Genomic DNA, 19,063 nt, shown 5'->3' with positions numbered 1-19,063 from the left:
TTAGAAGTGGAAGTAACAGCTTGGTACTCATTACCTGGCTTTAATAATTATCAACATTTTGGAATCTGTATGTGACTACTCCTCAACTTTTTTTCCTGAAATATTTTAAAACCCACCTCAGACATCATGTAGTTTCACCCAAAAATACCTCAAGATACATCTCTTAATTTTTAACATAATCACACTAAAAATGATTCTTTCACATAAAACAATGTCTAACCTGTATTAAAATTTTCAGGGTTGTTTTCAGTATTCAAATATGGCCTGTGTATTATTTTGATTTTTATGTCTCCCACAATTAAAAAACTTTTTACTTTAAGCTAACTATAGGTTTATAGAAGAGTTGTGAAAGTAGTAGAAAATACTCTTCATCAAGTTCCCTTAATATTAACATGTTTCATAGTTATAAATGGCAGTTATCAAAACCAAGAAATTAACCTTGGTGCAATACTGTTAACTATAGACCTTACTCAGATTTTATCAGTTTTTCTGCTAATTAATTTCTATTCCCGGGTTCATTCCAGAATCCCAAATCACATAGAATAGATGTATCACTGATTTCTTTCAATCTGTGATGGTTTCTTAGATTTTCCCTCGTGTTTCATAACTTTTGATACTTTTATTGAGTCTGGTCAGAAATTTTGTAGAATATTTCTTGGTTTGGTTTTATCTGGTGTCTTTTCATGATTAGATTCAGATTATGCATTTTTGGCAAGAGTTACTAATATATGCCCTTCTCAGTGTATTGTAACAGGGGATTCATAATAGTGATGCATACTATATTTGGTCATGTTAATTTTGATCACTTGGGTAAGGTACTGTTCACCAGATTTCTGCACTGTGAAGTTGCTGGGTTTTTTTTTTTTTTTCCTCCCTTTGTTAATAAATATCTGGGGGAGATATTTTGAGATTAAGCACATATTCTGTTTATCTTCAGCTTTTTGCCACCAATTTAGCATTCACTCATGAATCTTGGGAGAAGGCAGTGGCACCCCACTCCAGTACTCTTGCCTGGAAAATCCCATGGATGGAGGAGCCTGGTGGGCTACAGTCTGTGGGGTCCTGAAGAGTTGAGTCGGACACGACTGAACGACTTCACTTTCACTTTTCACTTTTATGCATTGGAGAAGGAAATGGCAACCCACTCCAGTATTCTTGCCTGGAGAATCCCAGGGATGGGGTTGCACAGAGTTGGACACGACCGAAGTGACACAAGCCCCAGTTGTGGGAAGGATAAATTCTCTAAGGAGCTCTGATTCTACCCTTATCGTACTTTCTACCACTTAATTTGAAAAAGAGTGGTTTATTTGACTCTGTTAGCATATTACACATTCTGGATTTGAATAATTACGCTTCTTGTGGTATCATATAACTTCTATCCCTATGGTTCTCAAATTTTGCTGTGTATTAGAATCAACTGGAGAGCTTTTAAGATTCCAGATACCCAGATATCGTTCATACCAATTAAATTTGAATCTCTGAAAATAGAACCCAACAGCAGTAGTTTTTAAAGCTCCCCACGCATTTCCAGTTTGCAGCAAATTTGAAAACTGCTGTGCATCCATCCCCTCCCCTTTGCCTATAATGGCGATAAGGTCTAAGCCAGAGGCTTGAATGCATTCAGGTTTGGGTGGTTTTTTCTGTTCCCTCTTGTGAAGATGGATCTTGCTACCATTGGGTACCACTGCCTCTGCAATCATGCTGTCTCAGTTCTTCGTACTCCCGTCTCTTGCATGTTCCCAAAATCAAGGTGTGATTCTCTCCTCGCTGCTCTGTGATAGTATCCATGAATGTGCTTTTTTCTTTTCTTTCTTAAATTAGCTGGCTTCAAAGAGGTTTTTGCTTAGTATGTTTCCTCCTGTTGCCTGTTCCATTAATGGTGTGGGCTCTGCCTGAACAGAGGCCTCTTTATATTATCCCACATTTCATCTGCCAGGTCCTTGCAGTTTGCTACTCTGTTCATCCTTTTGTGTCTCTTTCAGGATTTAAAACTTGAAGCAACTCTACCCTTCGGAAGCTAGCGTGGTCTTTAGAGTTCATACTGACTGAAATGTGAATTCTGGCTTAACCACTTAAGTCTGTATACCCCTGGGTAGGTTACTAAAGCCTACTGAATCTTAATTTACCTAGCATGTGAAGTTGAAGAAATAATCACCTCACTCAGTGATTGGTGACTGAACGCCATAACCGGCTCTACCTCTGTTGATCCTGGTGCGTAGCATCACTGTCTGTCCAGTTGCACCATTCTGAAACCTGGGCACCATGCTTGGTGTTCCCTGCTCCTTATCCTACCTCCTTGTATCCAGTCAGTCATTTAGTCCTATTAGTTTTGTCCCTAAATGTCATATTCTTTGATATTTATGTTTAAGTAACTTTCAAGCATTCATTTTCTGCCTATGCAAGTGTAATGATCTCCTAACTCTCCCAGATGACCCAACTGATCTTTCTAAAGCCCATTCAGTTTTTTCTTCCTTGTGCTTAAAAACCCTGTGTAAGCGTGTGTTAAATAGTCGCTCAGTCGTGTCTGACTCTGTGACCCCATGGACTGTAGCCCGCCAGGCTCTTCTGTCCGTGGAATTCTCCAGGCAAGAGTACTGGAGTGGGTAGCCATTTCTTTCCCCAGGGAATCGTCCCGTCCCAGCAGTCAAACCCAGGTCTCCTGCATTGCAGGCAGATTCTTTACCGTCTGAGCCAACAGGGAAGCCCTTAGTGATAGCATCTGAAGTCCGCACTCCATCGCTTGACAGTTCTCTGCCACACCTGCTCTGCTCACCTTCGTTTTCAGGTTGAAGTACAGTGGATTTACAGTGTTGGGTTTCAAGTGTGCAGCTAAGTGACTCAGATATGCAGATACCTTTTTCAGATTCTTTTCCATTGTAGGGTGTTATAAAATACCGAGTATAGTTCCTTGTGCTATACTTTAAGTCTTTGTTGTTTATCTATTTTATATATATGGTGGTATATTTAATCCCATACTCCTGATGCATCCTTTCCCCTAGCTCCCTTTCCCTTTTGGTAACCATAAGTTTTTCTTTTCCTATGTCTGTGTTTTCTGTTTTGTAAACAGGTTCATTTATATCACTTTTTAGATTCCACATATAAGTGATATTTGTCTTTCTAATTTACTTCACTTAGAAGTAAATGTTTCTTTACTTGGTCCACCCAGTGTTGCCGTAAATGGCATTATTTTATTCTTATTTTTATATAATAATATAATAATGGCATTATTATATTATTATAGACTAATATTCTATTGTGTGTGTGTGTTTTTTATCCATTCATCTGTTAATGGACACTTATTTCCATGTCTTACTGTTGATGCTGTGAATATTGGGGTGCATGTATTTTTTTGAATTACAGCTTTTGTCTCTTCTGGATATATACTTGAGGGTGTAATTGCTGGATCATATGGTAACTCTGATTTTTTAAGGAACTTCCATAGTGTTCCCCATAGTGGTTGCACGAGTTTGCATTCCCGCCAACAGTGTAGGAGGGTTCCTTTTCCTCCATACCCTCTCCAGCATATATTATTTGTGTACTCTTTGATTGTGGCCATTCTGAACCATGTGAGGTGATTAACTTGTAGTGTTGGTTTGCATTTCTCTGATGATTAACAATGTTGAACATCTTTTCATGTGCCTGTTGGTCACTTGCATTTCTGTTTTGGGGAAAATGGCTATTCAGTTCTGTTAATTGGATTGTTTATTTTCTTGATGTCACATGAGCTGTTTATATATGTTGGATGTTGATCCCTTATCAGATACATTATCTGCAAATCTTTTCTGCGATTCCATGGATTGTCTTTTTGTTTTGTAGATGGTTTCCTTTGCTGTGCAAAAGCCTTTACATTTGATGAAGTCCCATTTGTTTATTTTTGCTTCCTTTTCCATGTTAGGAAAATATTCAGCTGTTATGTCTTCAAATATGTTCCCAGGTCCTTTCTCTCTTCTCCTTCTGGGGGCCCCTGTGAATTATTAGTGCATTTGATGTCCTAGAGGTCTCTTAAACTGTCCTCATTTCTTTTCATTCTTTTTTCTTTGTTCAGCAGCAGTGATTTCCACTACTTTCTTTCAGCTCACTGATTCATTCTTTTGTATCATTTAATCTGTTGTTGATTCCTTCTAATGTATTTTTCATTTCAGTTTTTATAGTCTTCATCTCTGGTTGTTCTTTATATTTCCTAACTCTTAAAACTTCTAACTTTTCACTTTGTGCAGAAATTAACTTCTCCCAAGTTCTTAGGTCATCTTACGATCATTACTCCAGACTCTTTCTTGGGTAGATTTGCCTATCTCTGCAGTTTTTTTCTGAAGTTTTATCTAGCTCCTTCATGTGGAAAATGTTCCTCTGCTGCTCATTTGGCCTGAATTGCTACTTGTATTTGTATGTTTGTGGTAGGTTAGTTTTGTTTCTTGACTTGGGAGAAGTGGCCTCAGCAGGGTATACTCATTCATGTTTTTTTAAATCATCTCATCTCCCATCACTCTTCTCTATCAGCCTGTACTCCAAGTAGGCTTTCCCAGCTCTCCGTCTTTGCGTATCCTCTTCCTCCTTACTCTGCTTGGCAGACCTGAATCACGTTTTAAGGGCCAGTTCAAGTCTGACCTTTTCTATGATGCCTTTCCATGTTTCCCCAAATATATCCTTTGTCTCTCACTGTACTACTTTCATGAACTTATTTTCTATTAAACATTTATTTGACTGCTTGAATTTACAAACTTCTTAATGAAACCAACATCACTTACTCATTTTTATATTCTCAAGGCCTGTCATATAGTGTCTGGCATGTAGTAAATGCCTTTATATCTAATAAATGAATTCAACATGTAAAAGTTCCTAGAACAGTTACTGTCAGAAAATGTCAGAAGATGCTTAGTCATTACATGTCATATTTGTGAAGATACATAACACATTGTATTTCGCAGTTTATGTTAATCTTCCTTACTGGAATGAAGCATGAATCCTTAGTGAACTATCCAAAATCCTTTATAAACGTTCTCCCATCTGTCTTTCTAGGTTAGTCTTTTAAAAATTGTGTTCCCAACCTAACAAGCATTTGCTATGCTTTCCTTTTGTTGAGTATGACATCACTAGTGAAGCCGCTGTTACTGATGGAAGTATGTCTCTCTTAAGTGTAAATAGAACCACAGCTGTCCAAACTCTTTTCTAATTTGTTCAGACTAATTACGGAAATTGCTTTGAACTTTCAAGAGAAAATAGAATTTCCCTCTTTTCTGTAATACTTAGTTTACATAGTATACTATAATACCATATTATTTTAGTTGTATATATTTGTTACCTACTAGCATACGTGACTTTTGAAAGCAAATATCATGTTTTATTTATCTTTGATGCTCCAGCACCCAGACTTTGCAGTGTTGTTTGATTTTAATGAGCAGAATGATACGAGTTACTCACAAGAGGTCAGTGTTGTCTACGATTTTGTGAATAGACATTTGAGAAATGTGGATTACTACTGGCAGGAGAAGCAGAGTTAACAATAATAGCAACCAGCTGCTCACACGTGTTGAGCACTTCTTATATTGAGGCACTTCACATGTATTAACACGTTTGTCACCACAACTTCATGAAGTAGGTGCAGTCATTTTCCATCTTTAACAGGTATAGCCAAGCACAAGGGTTGAGTCATTTGCCCAAGGTCCTGCAGTTTGGAACTGTAGGACTCAAGCTGGTCATTCCTCTGCATTACTGCCTTCCGGGGAACATAGAGAACTGGAAGCAGTAAGAAGGCTAGCCCCTTGGGAGCAAGGTGGAGGGCGGTATGTACTCTTGACAGGACTTAGCTCTAATGACCTTCTCTTTGATACAGTCCAAGATTTATGACAGTGGCTGAGGGCAAGATTTCTTAAACTATAAAGCGAATACATATCGCTTTGGGAATCTTGTTGAAATTCAGATTCTAATTCTGTAGGTCTGAGGTGGGACCTGAGATTCTGCATTTCTAACTAGGACACTCCCAAATAGTTAGAGTGCTGCTTCACTGTGGACTCCATTTTGATGGCAAGGATTTAGGAGTTTCAGTGTCAGAGATGTTTTATATGGGACTCTGTTAGGTTCTCATCTAGAAATTCTCAGATACTCTGTGTCCTTAATTGGGTGCATAGTTAGGAAGTTGCTGTGGTATAGAGGGTCTGAGACTCTGGACACCAGTTATTTATCCTAGTTCTTATATTAGAATCCCCTGAGTAGTTGTAAAGACTGTTAATGCTCTGACTGTGCTTCAGAGCCAATAAGGATACCTGATGAGTGGGCCTTTATATTTAAAAATGCTTTCAAGTGACTGGAATACTCAGCAAAGGTTTCAAAACCACTGTGAGCAAATTAATTCATCAGTCTTAGAACCTAATGTGCTCCTTTTCATGTTAACCAAATCTGTTGTCTATTGATAAAAATTGTATTGTGAAAGTTCCCATGAATTGCAAATACTTTAAAATTGCTGTAAAGTCAAGACTAAATGTTAGGCATATGAGAACTATCACTAGTGTTTTGTTTTGATTAAACTTCTGCCATTGTTTAGGCTAATGTTCATTTTTTAAGGACTACAAATAAAAATACCAATAATGCTTTTTTTTTCTGTTGGGCATATTTCTGTGAATTCTGGTTGTGTTTTCCTAACCCACTTGTTCTTCTCTTTCCACCAGGGATTTTTTGCCAGGTGGTAGAAGAGATTATACAGTACAAGTTCAGCTGAGGTGAGTTTGAAATTCTTCTGTTACTTTTATACTTGCTAACTATGTGCATATAGTCCTGAATTGGTAAAGTGTAAATTTGAGTACAATATTTAAGAGTTTTTTTTTTTTTTCTTTAATGCAGACTTTGCCTGGCAGAGACAAGTTGCCCTCAAGAAGATAACTATCCCAATAGTCTGTGTATAAAAGTAAATGGGAAGCTGTTTCCTTTGCCTGTAAGTTGGTTTTTATACATCAGGCTTTTGCTTGTGAGTTTATTATAAATGCTAACAAGGCTTAAAAATCGTGACTGCTTAGTGCCAGTGAACAGTCCCAGCATTAAATACTGTTTTCCATTAGAGAGATTCATGGCTCCTTGCGGAAGTGGCAGATTCCAGGTCTGGGGGAGATGGAAAAGATGAGCTTGAAGCATCTTGTGCCAGGAAGTAAGGAAGCTGTGAGAGATTCTTAAGATGATTTCAAAAGGCATAGCAACAGGGCAGGACCTGTAGGGAAGGACATTAGGGCAGCACGTTGCAGTGGATGTCTGAATGAGATGGTGAAAGTTAGAGGCTGCTGAGGACAACTGGACATGCTGATTGAGGATTCCAAGCTTGAGCCTTGATGGTGCACACCCTTGAGAGATGGATGCAGTGGTGTTTGATTGACAGCCTGTTGAGAGAGAGGGAGAGACACTCTCTCTGTCTCCCTCTCTGTCTCTGTCTGTATAGCCTGTTTCTGACCTGATAGATGTCAAATCTTAAAATAACAATTGTTGAACAGGAGTATGTATCTGGCTCCACTGAGGTTTGAACTAAACTTCAAATTTGCTACAGCTGTGTGGCAGTAGAGCTGTAATCTCAATAGTAGAGCATGGCCTGTTTTTCAGAGTGGTTATGTATCTTAACTGAAGAAGTGCTGTGAGAACAGTGATTCTCCCATGATGCTAAGCTGCCGTATTCGGCAAAGCAGGCACCATTTGACATGGAGATGAGGTGACTGTTTAGCATTCCTGCCGAGTGCAGGATTTGGCTCTGAAATAAGTATATGAGCAACAGCTGTGAGCAGCTGAGCAAGCCAGACAACAAAGTCTAGAAATCTCAGCTCTACCAGGGCCAAGTGATTGTAGTTGAACCCCAAAGTGACAATGGCCCGTGGCCAAGGCTGACCCCTGTACTCGAAGATCTGACTTATTGGTTGTCCGGAGTCTCATTTCTGTCATATATAGCCTGTGGATTTATATGATTTACATGGTCTTGTGCATGTTCAAAACCCAGGGGGAACATTTTGCATCTTGGGTTTCTGGCTGTAAGCAACAGGGACCTCAGGAGCTGTCTTTTATCTGGATGAATCATATAAAGATCTAAACCAGGGGAAGAAGCAGGCTTACTTGGAACTGAAGGATGCCACTGGGTGGCCAGATGTGTGGCAGAGGAAACCTAAGATTTTGGAATGATAGCACGTTTTCCATGGCTTTTCATTTCCAGTTTTCTTTCTCTTGGATGGGCTAAGATTTCTTTTGACCTTTGACTTTTATTGCTGTTTAACTCTGTCACTCTCCTTAAAGAAATATCTGACTATGATAATCTTCTTGGTGTCTATAGACCCACCTGGAAGATCTGTCCAGTATTAAATGATTGTGCTAGTTTTCAGATTGTGTCTCTGAAATATGTGAGGCTGTACTTAAACTCTGGTGTTGCTGCCGAAAATACGATGGTTACAGAAGTGTACACACATGTTCCACAGAATATTCCAAGGGGACCAGTCAGTGGCATGCTTTGGTATAATAATTCTATCTACCACTGTGGATAGCTCTGAATTTGTCACTCTTTCAGGACTGATGAGAGAGAAAAACTTAGGTAGTTGAGCACGTTCTCTGGGACACTGTTGCTCATCACTGCTGGTTTCTCTCCAAAAACACTAATCAGCTCTTGAATACTTACACTAGGGATGTTGGTGAACATACTGACTACTATATGGTGAGTCCCACACTCACCTCTGGAGCCAGGGTCCTGCGGTGGCTCCAGGGGCACTTGTGAGGGAGATGAAGAAATGGAGCATAGAACAAAGGATGTCAAAAAGGATTTCAGAAACAGAAGGCAATGGAGAGGTGGTGGGGGCAAGGGGGAGCTTGCCTGACACTGATAGGGTGGTCCCAAAGATCAGATGCCAGCCTTTCCCAAAGACATTCTTCATCTTTAGCCTTGTGAATTCCTGTGGGACAGCGGACATAAAGGTACATGGAACTGCTGGAGAACTGCTGAGACCTTCCCTTGATCCGTGATTGAGATATTGTAATATCCCAATATTGGGATATAGATTGGGGTAATGTAATATGGGCATTGACTGGTGTGTTATCAGGTGAGTATACTGCCACCTTAGGAGAAGAATTGAGCTCTTTACCACCATGGAGATCTTCAGGGACTTTATTCCAATTGTAAGAAGCATCAGCAGGCCACAGAGAAGTTTGACATGTGGTCTTTGCCCATGATCCTGGTTTATTACACAACAGATCTTGGAGGAATGAGCTTTGACAGTCAGGGGATTTCCCATTAGGGCTCTGAATATATTTGAATTTGTGTCCTGGAACAAGTCCCTGTCTGTATGACCTTATTGCAGTATGCAGTCATGGATCCATAATGGTTGGAAACTACTGCATGAACAGAGAGTGAAATGAATGGAAAATGGTGTTCCCTTGATAATAGCAGTGTGTCCCTGGATAATAAGGGTCAAATAGTGATGAAAGCAGTTTATGTGCTTTTTTTTACCCAGATCAAGATGATGACTTTTAAATTTAAAAGGTACTTTTATCCATTGATTTTCCAGTCTCTTGATAACAGGGATGACAGTAAGCAGCTCATAGCAGGGCTTGTAGAATGACATGTGCAGTGAGGGCAGACACAAGTGAAACCGCCTCCAGGAATATTCCCCATGCCTCCATCTTTGACCCAAATGCTGCCGTTGTACAGACTGACCACCCAATGAGGAAATTTTGTTTTTGAGGGCAAGAGAGAGGGGAAAAAAAAGACCCTCTTTGCCTGGAGAGTTTTGAAAGGCTAAATTATTTTTCCTTTTAGACAGATTTTGAGAAATGGATGTAAACCTGTGGAGCTGTGAGGTTGGGGGTGTGTCGGGGGGGTTGACGTGGGGGAGTATTTCATTTAGAGATTCCAAAGAATGGAGAGGATGTGTGCTACAGTGCAGCCGGCAAAAATCTCCTAAGTGTTTCCTCTCATTGCAGTGGGAGACATGTCAGTACCAGCGCCATCATCTTAATGTATTCTCTTCCTGAGTTTGTGGATTTCTTTTTCCTGATACATAATTTTTTTCCTGCATATATTAATTATGCCAATGGTCTGCCTCACAGTAAATCTGGTGTAAAGTAGAATCAGTATTTTCTTTTGTTAAAACGAACACACACATGCTCCAGTGTGAAGAGATTTCCTTGGCCTAAGATGGGATAATATTGGCATCTAAAATATAATACTTAAGTAGACTCAAAATTTTCAAACATAAGTGAGTTCATAATTATGCCAAAATAAACCATTGGAGTTTGCATCAACTCATTGCTCTAAAAATTGATAAAAGAGAGAATTACTGATTTCGGAGTAACCAAATGTTGATGTGGTCAAATTGTTTATGGAAAGGTTTAATACAAGCAAAAGGAAGAATGGATTTAAAAAACCTTTTTTTTGGTAATCCCTGAATCATATAATGGATCTAGGTAACCATGATCAGTGGATACTGAAACCACTAGGTCACAGCTAGATGGGAGGGATCAGGCTGACATAAGCTGAACTGATCGACCTTGCCATCCCTGAAAATGGAGCAGACAAACATTACGCACCTCATGACGTGGTACAATAGGAAGTCCGTAGCTTCTCTGTGAAGTTTTTGTCTCTGAAAATTTGAACCTGAATCTAGTCAAGTCTGTGCAACTAATTACCAGCTTAAAACATGGAGTGTCACATCTTCAAACTGTGAGGAAGCAGTCAACTAAATCCAGAAGATGAGAATATTCTTCAGATCAAGGGCCCTGGGGTCCCCAACAGAACAATAGCATCAGAGACAGAGTAGGAGTTGGGGCAGAGGGTGAGAGAGTATAAAAATTATTCTTTAATGTAGAGTAAAGGAGACTTCAGAGACAGCTGAGCACATTGTGAAGCTCTAGTTTGGATTCTGATTTAGACTCTTAAAGGGACATCTTATATGTCAAACTGTGTATGGATAAAATAATGTGTCTGGGATACTTCATATAAGTACTCTGAGATGGGCGAAGACTACGTGTAAGTACCCTATTGAATTGGGTGATAGTTTGTTTAGACTTTTTTCTCTAGTTTAGTATACATTTGAAAGTTTCAGTAAAAGAATAAAAGACATCTTCGAGGCAGATGAGAAGTTACAATATAAACTAGATATTAGACAATTTTTAAAATCATGGTTGGTTTTGTAAGGTTACCATACTGTTTTTATTTCCTGAGGTCTTTTAAAGATGCATATAAAAGTATGGGTCCAGTCACATGTCTAGAAGTTGCATTTAAAGAATACTTGGGCAAAAATAAAGGTGTATATGTGTGGAGTACCCTTCATAGATCATAGCCTTGTCGTGGCAAAGGGGTTTGTGTAACTCAGTGAAGCTGTGAGCCATAGCAGGCAGGGCTGCCCAAGAGGGGCAGTTCATAGTGGAGAGTTCTGACAAAATGTGATCTATTGGAGAAGGGAATGGCAAAAAACTTAAGTATTCTTACCACAAGAACCCCATGTACAATACAAAAAGGTGAAAGATAACCGCTCCAGAAGATGAGTCCCCCTCCCAAGTCTAGGTGTCCAGTATGCTACTGGGAAAGAGCAGAAGACAGTTACTAACAGCTCAAGAAAGAATAAAGAAGCTGGGCCAAAGTGGAAACGACGCCCAGTTGTGGATGTGTTTGGTGGTGAAAGTAAAGCCCGATGCTGTGAAGAACAGTATTGCAAAGAACCTGGAATGTTAGGTCCATGAATCAAGGTAAATCGGATGTGGTCAAGCAGGAGATGGCAAGAGTGAACATCAGCATCTCAGGATTCAGTGAACTGAGATGGACAGGAGTGAGCGAATTTAGTTCAGGTGACCATTATGTCTATTACTGTGGGCAAGAATCCCTTAGAAGAAATGGAGCAGCAATGTTTTGTGCAATGATGGGCACAATAAAGGGCAGAAGTGGTCAGGACCTAATAGAGACAGAAGAGATTAAGAAGAGGTGGCAAGAATACACAGAACTATACAAAAAAATGTCTTAACAACCTAGATAACCACGATGGTGTCACTCATCCAGCGCCAGACATCCTGGAGTGTGAAGTCAAGTGGGCCTTAGGAAGCATCACTTCGAAGAAAGCTAGTGGAGGTGAGGGAATTCCAGCTGAGCTGTTTCAAATGCTGAAAGATGATGATCTTCAAATGCTGCACTCAGTATGTCAACAAATTTGGAAAACTCAGCATTGGTCACAAAAAAAGATCAGTTTTCATTCCAGTCCATAAGAAGGGCAGTGCCAAAGAATGCTCAGACTACTGGACAGTTGTACTCATTTTGCATGCTGGTAAAAATTATTCTCAAAATTCTTCAAGCTAGACTTCAGCAGTATGTGAACTGAGAACTTCCAGATGTACAGCTGGGTTTAGAAAAGGCAGAGGAACTAGACGTCAAACCCAGTGTTTGTTGGATCATAGAGAAAGCAAGGGAATTCCAGGAAAACATCTGCTTCATTGATTATGCAAAAACCTTTGATTGTGTGGATCACAACAAACTGGAAAATTCTTAAAGAGATGGTAATACCATACCACTTTCACCTGAGCAGCTTGGATGCAGGTCAAGAGAGCATTTTTATCCCTCACAAGATTTTAATAATTCCTTTGAAATTCCCCAACTTGCTCTTTTTTAAAAATTTTCAGAGTTCGTTTTCCCTCTTTGTCACCCCTGGTATTGAATGAATTCGCATGAGTTCAAAATGAGTTCCTAAAATGAATCAGTATAAAAAGATTCAACTTTATTGTTTAAAAAAGGAAAAAAAAAATCATAGCCAATATGGCAAGATCTCAGCACCTTTGATTTTAATGGAACATGGAATTTTTGTTCATGTATTTTTCTGGATTTGTAAAATATTCAATGTTTTTAAAAGGTTATTTTCCTCTTCTGGGTTTTGTGTGATTTCCGGGATAAACTGAAAGAATTTAGTGTGACTGAAATTAGGCAAGATACTGTATTTGGAGAAAATGTTTGCTCCTCTTCAGAGAATTTTAAATTGCTTTTCTTTTTTATGGTTATAGGGCTATGCACCACCACCTAAAAATGGGATTGAACAGAAGCGCCCTGGACGCCCTTTGAATATTACATCTTTAGTTAGGTTATCCTCAGCTGTGCCAAACCAGATTTCCATTTCTTGGGCATCAGAAATTGGAAAGGTAAAGATTCTTTTCTCTGAGGAGCATGAAAGTGATTCCTCTAGGTGGTATTGATTTACTTTGCTTTTTCTTAGGCTACTAGTGAAATCTCGTTCACTTTTCTGTTTTTAACCCCCAAAAGCCATAATTTTCAATTCAGGGTAGAGATGTGAGATTCTTAAAGGTTAAAACTTCAAGGTTTCTTCAGTAGCATCTCTCTGTTATCTTCCAAAGGAGATAAGTACCTTAACAGTATTTCTTAAGTTAATGGTTAATCATACTTGTGTTTATGTGTGTGTTTTAAGTGGTATTTTAAGAAAGTGGGAGTTTGGGCTACTGTTATATATTTATGAAGAGGGGCGAAGAAAGCTTTATGAGGCTTTGGGGGAAATGGTTAAATGTACTCCTGTTGTGATTAGACATAAGCTGTTCCCGCCTTTATATGCACTGCTGATACTTAAATGAGCATCTTATAATATTTACTTATATTTATATTTAGTAGAAAATATTTACTTAGATTTGTATTAATTCCTCCATACTTTTAGATTGATGAACCTGGGTTTCTGCAGATTCTTAGTCTTAAAAAGCTTTTTGTCAATTATGAAATACTGATTAATACAACAAGGGATTTCCATTTTAGAACTGCTTATTTACATAACTGAAGTAATAGAAATGGAAGAGATTTCAATTAATTTTTGATCATCAGCTTTAATGTTGGAATTTCATAGAAATAAAGGATAGCTTTCCTATTTATGGATGGAGAAGTTGAGTCATGTTTGTAGCCAGAATTAATTTGGTTTTATCACTGAGGTAATTGCTGAGCTGGACATGATGAATATTTTGTATTAATCTTTGGCCTGTACAGATACTAGGACCTCGTTAATGATTGTTCTCTTTAGCTCTCATTTCTGAATTTTTACTATAACTTGTTTATCTAAGACACTGATCCCTAATATTTTTTATTTGCATGAACGTAAATGAACAGTGATATAGCACTGGATAAGGATTCAGGAAATCTTGGCTTAGTCTCAAGTTGGCAAATTGTTTGATTTTTGCAAAATTGCTTAATTCTGTGGAGCCTGCTTATTATGAACAATAAGTAAAATCTTGAGAATGGGCATTATGTACAAATATAAGGGACATTATTAACTGAGCAAGTACTAATGCTTTAATGTTTAGTGAGATAATAAAGTTTTTTGAGAGAAATTTGAGCAGGAAAGCAGTATATCTTTTTGAAATGATTATGACCTTACAGATTTTGTTTTTGAGTAAATAATTGCATATATTGAAGGCTTAGCAGTTTTTTGCTTTTTAAATCCCATATTATGGCTGCCCTGGTAGCTCAGCTGGTAAAGAATCTGCATTCAATGCAGGAGACCATGATTTGATTCCTGGGTCGGGAAGATCCTCTGGAGAAGGGTTAAACTACCCACTCCAGTATTCTTGGGCTTCTCTGATGGCCTAAGTGGTAAAGAATCTGCCTGAAGTGTAGGAGACAGACATGGGTTGGGAAGATCCTCTTCTTGGGAGAGGGGAAAGGCTACCCACTCCAGTATTTTGACTTGGAGATTTCCAAGGACAGAGAAGCCTGGCAGGCTACAGGCTATGGGGTCTGAAAGAGTCAGACATGACTGAGTGACTATCACTTAATGGAAATAATATTCTTTCCTTGCAATTGTAATGATTAAATTTGTATACTCTTTTGGGTAGTCAGATATGTGAAAGGACTGTGGCAGGATGTTAAAAATGATATTTAAAGTATTTGGTCTGTAAATGATATTTAAAGTATCATTTAATAAAAATTATATTAAAGTATTTAATAAAGTATTAAAAGTATTGTAGAATCAATTGAATGAATATGTGTAGTGAACTGGTAAGATGGGTTTTAAGTATTTAAGTAAAATTATATATCATCTCTTCATTGCTTTATAAATACCTCATGAAAGTTCCTTTGTGCCAAGTCTAAGAGGGTATGGAATTGGATGCTATTATTTTCTCACCTTGTATTTTTTATTTTTATTATTTCTTCATGTGTCTTATATACTACAGTAGCTGCCCCTTCTCTAGTAAAATGCCCATTTGGAAATAGCAATTAATTTGTCAAATTTTTTCTCAAAAGAAAGCTGATTTGGGGTTCATGTGAATAATTTGCCTAAGGTCATGTAGCAGGTGTCTGCCAAAATTAGAACTGTGGAACTCTGGATTAGAAATATTAATTTAGACCACAGGTGTTTGAACTTTGTTTCTGTAGTGGAACTCACTTTTCATTGAATGTATTTTCCCTATTACGTAAAAAGCAGAAAATTCTAGTTAGAAGTGTTCATAGGAGGGTGTATTCTCATTTATACTAAGGTGGCTCCTAAGGTACCAGTTTTGCTAAGTTAGAAACACAGTTTGAAAACCATTGATCTGAGCATTTTATTTTTCACATAGATGTTTTAAAGTGGTAAGTCATTGAGAAATAGCTTTAATAGGGTGAAGCATTCATCTTCCCTAAAGTAACTGAGTTGATTTTGTTCCCTTCCCAGTCACTGACTTTCCTGTATAAGTTATTTTGAATGTTGTTTTTAGAAACCAGAGTTTCTTAGACAAGTGTTTTATGTAAATAACTGTTATCTCTCATCTTTAACACAGATTATCTTTCTTTGTAGAATTACTCCATGTCTGTATATCTTGTACGACAGCTCACATCAGCCATGTTATTACAGAGATTAAAAATGAAAGGTATTAGAAACCCTGATCATTCCAGAGCACTAAGTAAGTATTGTTTGTAAGACTGACCATATGAGATGGCTTTAAATGGAAATTTTAAAAGCTTCACATCTATATCCATACAGAAACAATTTGGGAATAATTATTAAAAACCAAAAATAAATTATAAGTTAAAAATACTCTTAAGAATGGAGCTGTATAAATTGAAAAATCCTTGTCTTAGAAACTGCTCCCAAGAGGATGAAGTTTGAATCTCAACTAATATTGATATTTTGCCTTTTCATAAGAAGTTACTTTGATAAATGTCTGTTGGCAGTTTTGATGCCTGTGTTGGGAATAGGAATGCAAGTATTCAAGTCCTCCAGTGTGTAGTGTGCTATACTTTTAACTTAAAAGGTCTTTTTGCAAAAGAAATGTTGATATCCATCAGAAATAATATTTGCCTTCTGAGATGTTTTATTTTGTACTTTGAAACTTTCATGCTGTATTATAATAGAGGAAAAAATGTGTAACCCAAGCTGTAAATAATTTAGTAACTGATGTTAATTGAACAAGACTTTTTTTTCTGGGAAAGAGAATATTTTTCCCCCCATTACCTCCCATATCACTGAATGAACCAGAAAGGAGAGAGAATCTGTGGGTTGGAAAGGGAGCCAAGTAGGGCTGTTGAAATGGTATTTTGTTTCTTATACTCAGATCATTTCTCATCTCACACAACACAGCGTTGATCTTCCTGTCTAGAACTGAAAGCCAGGAAAATCTCCCACAATTCTTCTTACTGACGAAGGTTCCACTCTTTCTAGTTCCAGTCCTGTTCTCCCTATCATGGTGTTGAGAATTAGGCATCTGAAGGCAGTTTATGTATTTATTAGTTTGTGTCAACAGTAACTTGTATGTATTATGTGGTGAAGAAGATAGCAGATAATCCTGCATCCATAGTGGTTTTCTGTAGTCAAAGTATAAAAATATTTTACCTTTTCTTAAAAAGCATAAGAATATTTTATTTGTAAAATTATTTACAGATTTAACAACTATTGGAAATTACATGTACTCCCTAATTAAAATAGTCATACATGTGTTTTAGAAAAGTACTGAAGCTCGGAGTAGAGCTGTCTTCCCTAATTGTATTGTTCTTAAGTCTGAAACAGCTCTCTGTTTTAAAAACTCTTCCTTACCCACAATTTTACTTTTAAAAAGAGATCTTAAAAATTTGATTAAACATGTCATTTAGAGTTTGTAATTCTTTAACCTAATACTGGAAGTGTGGCTGTGTGTTCAGTACATTAATACTTAACATTTTGTTTTTGTAGTTTCTTGATCTATTGAAGTATTTGGGAAATTTTAAATAAGATGGCATATATTTCTGTAATTCTGTTCATAAGTCACAATTTTTTAAGCGTTGTGTTTATTGTTGATTTTCCCTCAAGTTAAAGAAAAACTTACTGCGGATCCTGACAGTGAGATTGCTACCACTAGCCTTCGGGTGTCCTTGATGTGCCCTGTAAGTAAAGCAGCGAAACATGCTGAGGCATTTTGCTTTTTTATAAATTACTAATTTTCCTATAAAAGTAAGTATGGGAATGAATGATACAGTATAAAATTTTGAACTTTTTTGGTTTCCCATTCAAGAATCTTCATGGATAAGGATTATAATTCCAAAGAAAGCAAGCATTCTTCAGGCAGTGACTAAGCAAAAAGAGATGTAAAAGGATATTGTATCGAAGAGGAAAGAGAGCTTTAGGTTCACAGTAATCTGTCACTGCTAATTATAGATAATCCACAGCTGATACTGAACATAGAGGGTTGGCTCCTTTTATCAGCATATAAACTGTGTTGAAAAATAGCAACAAAATTTTTAGGACCTAGTGCTAATTGATGGGAGAAACCAGGAATAGTGGATGAAGGCTTCTTTAAAATCACTATTGGGAAGGACCCTTTCTAGATGAGAGGAACTTTATGAGAAAAGTCCTGGAATTAGAAATTTATGATATGGTTGGGGGGGAGGGTTGGGTTTGGCAACCAGCTACCATTGTGTACAGTTTTTTAAATGGAAAGAGGATTGTGTCAGAGAAAGGGATAATTTGTTAAGCTCGTATTACGTGCTTCTTAGACTGTCTTAACTAGCAAACCTGTATGGAGTTGTTCCCATTTTGCTGATGAGGACCCTGAGACCGAGAGGGGTTGCTAACCCAGATCACACATTTAGGTTATAGTAGAACAAGGATAGGAGAAGGCAGTGGCACCCCACTCTGGTACTCTTGCCTGGAAAATCCCATGGACGGAGGAGCCTGGTAGGCTGCAGTCCATGGGGTCGCGAAGAGTCGGACACGACTGAGCGACTTCACTTTCACTTTTCACTTTCATGCATTGGAGAAGGAAATGGCAACCCATTCCAGTGTTCTTGCCTGGAGAATCCCAGGGACGGGAGCCTGGTGGGCTGCGTCTATGGGGTCGCACAGAGTCAAACATGACTGAAGCGACTTAGCAGCAGCAGCAGCAGAACAAGAATAAAGAGTTTGGTCTTCTGACATTATTCCAGTTTTCTTGACGAGGTAACATATTGCCACATGGGGCCAAAAATATAAATATTCTGATTATAAATCTACCTCTCTGTTATTCTGGAAAGCAGTATTTGCAGGTATCTTTCTAAAGCTTTATTATGTATTATCATTTACTTGAACTTACCTTTACTGAAAAGGGATAGAATTACATGAGATTGGGATTGCTTCCAAATTGGGAATCTGTGGTTATGAGCAGAGAGAAGGCCTGCAGGAGGACTTTAAGGCCCTGAGGGGGCAGTAGAGGCCCTCTCTAGGCACTGAGCATCAGTTCACTCGAGTGTCCTCACAGTGCCTTTTTCTCCTTCCCATGTTAAAATTGACACTAAATTGAAACACATGAAATTTCCATTTTGTTAGTCAGAAACAGTTTGGATATTAGAAATTTCTTAATGGTTTAACCCTAGTGTATCTGGCAGATACTGATTGCTGGCTATATTTTAAGCGCAGCCACTGTTTGGGAATGGAACTTGTGTTACTTCATGTTTTAGTATGTCAGCCTGTTGTCAGGAAGAAAGCACTTCTCTCTACTTCTCTTTACAACTAAGAAGTTGTACAGTTACAGAGTGCCATATTCTGTAAGTTTTTTTTTTTTTTTGAAGCATTTTTGTTTGTGTGTGTTTTTCCTCTTTTCCTTCAAACACTGTGCTATTCTACATGACAACAACCAAAACAATAACCAAATTGTT

The 19,063-nt window shown here is 38.0% G+C and overlaps 1 protein-coding gene across 9 annotated transcripts in view; it reads left to right on the top strand.

Moving 5' to 3' along the window:
- PIAS2 (protein inhibitor of activated STAT 2) overlaps positions 1 to 19,063 on the top strand; it is a 100,255-nt gene that overhangs the window by 43,950 nt on the left and 37,242 nt on the right. For all 9 annotated transcript variants that reach the window (XM_043443703.1, XM_043443696.1, XM_043443699.1 and 6 more), the window contains 5 exons: positions 6,663 to 6,713; positions 6,835 to 6,925; positions 12,991 to 13,125; positions 15,756 to 15,861; positions 17,244 to 17,317. In XM_043443703.1, coding sequence (XP_043299638.1) covers positions 6,663 to 6,713; positions 6,835 to 6,925; positions 12,991 to 13,125; positions 15,756 to 15,861; positions 17,244 to 17,317 — 457 coding nt within the window. The remainder of the gene's footprint in view (positions 1 to 6,662; positions 6,714 to 6,834; positions 6,926 to 12,990; positions 13,126 to 15,755; positions 15,862 to 17,243; positions 17,318 to 19,063) is intronic.

Source organism: Cervus canadensis, chromosome 23 (assembly GCF_019320065.1).
Source record: "Cervus canadensis isolate Bull #8, Minnesota chromosome 23, ASM1932006v1, whole genome shotgun sequence".
NCBI lineage: Eukaryota > Metazoa > Chordata > Mammalia > Artiodactyla > Cervidae > Cervus > Cervus canadensis.
The sequence above is the reverse complement of the archived record's forward strand: the minus strand, read 5'-3'. Positions and strand labels throughout refer to the sequence as shown.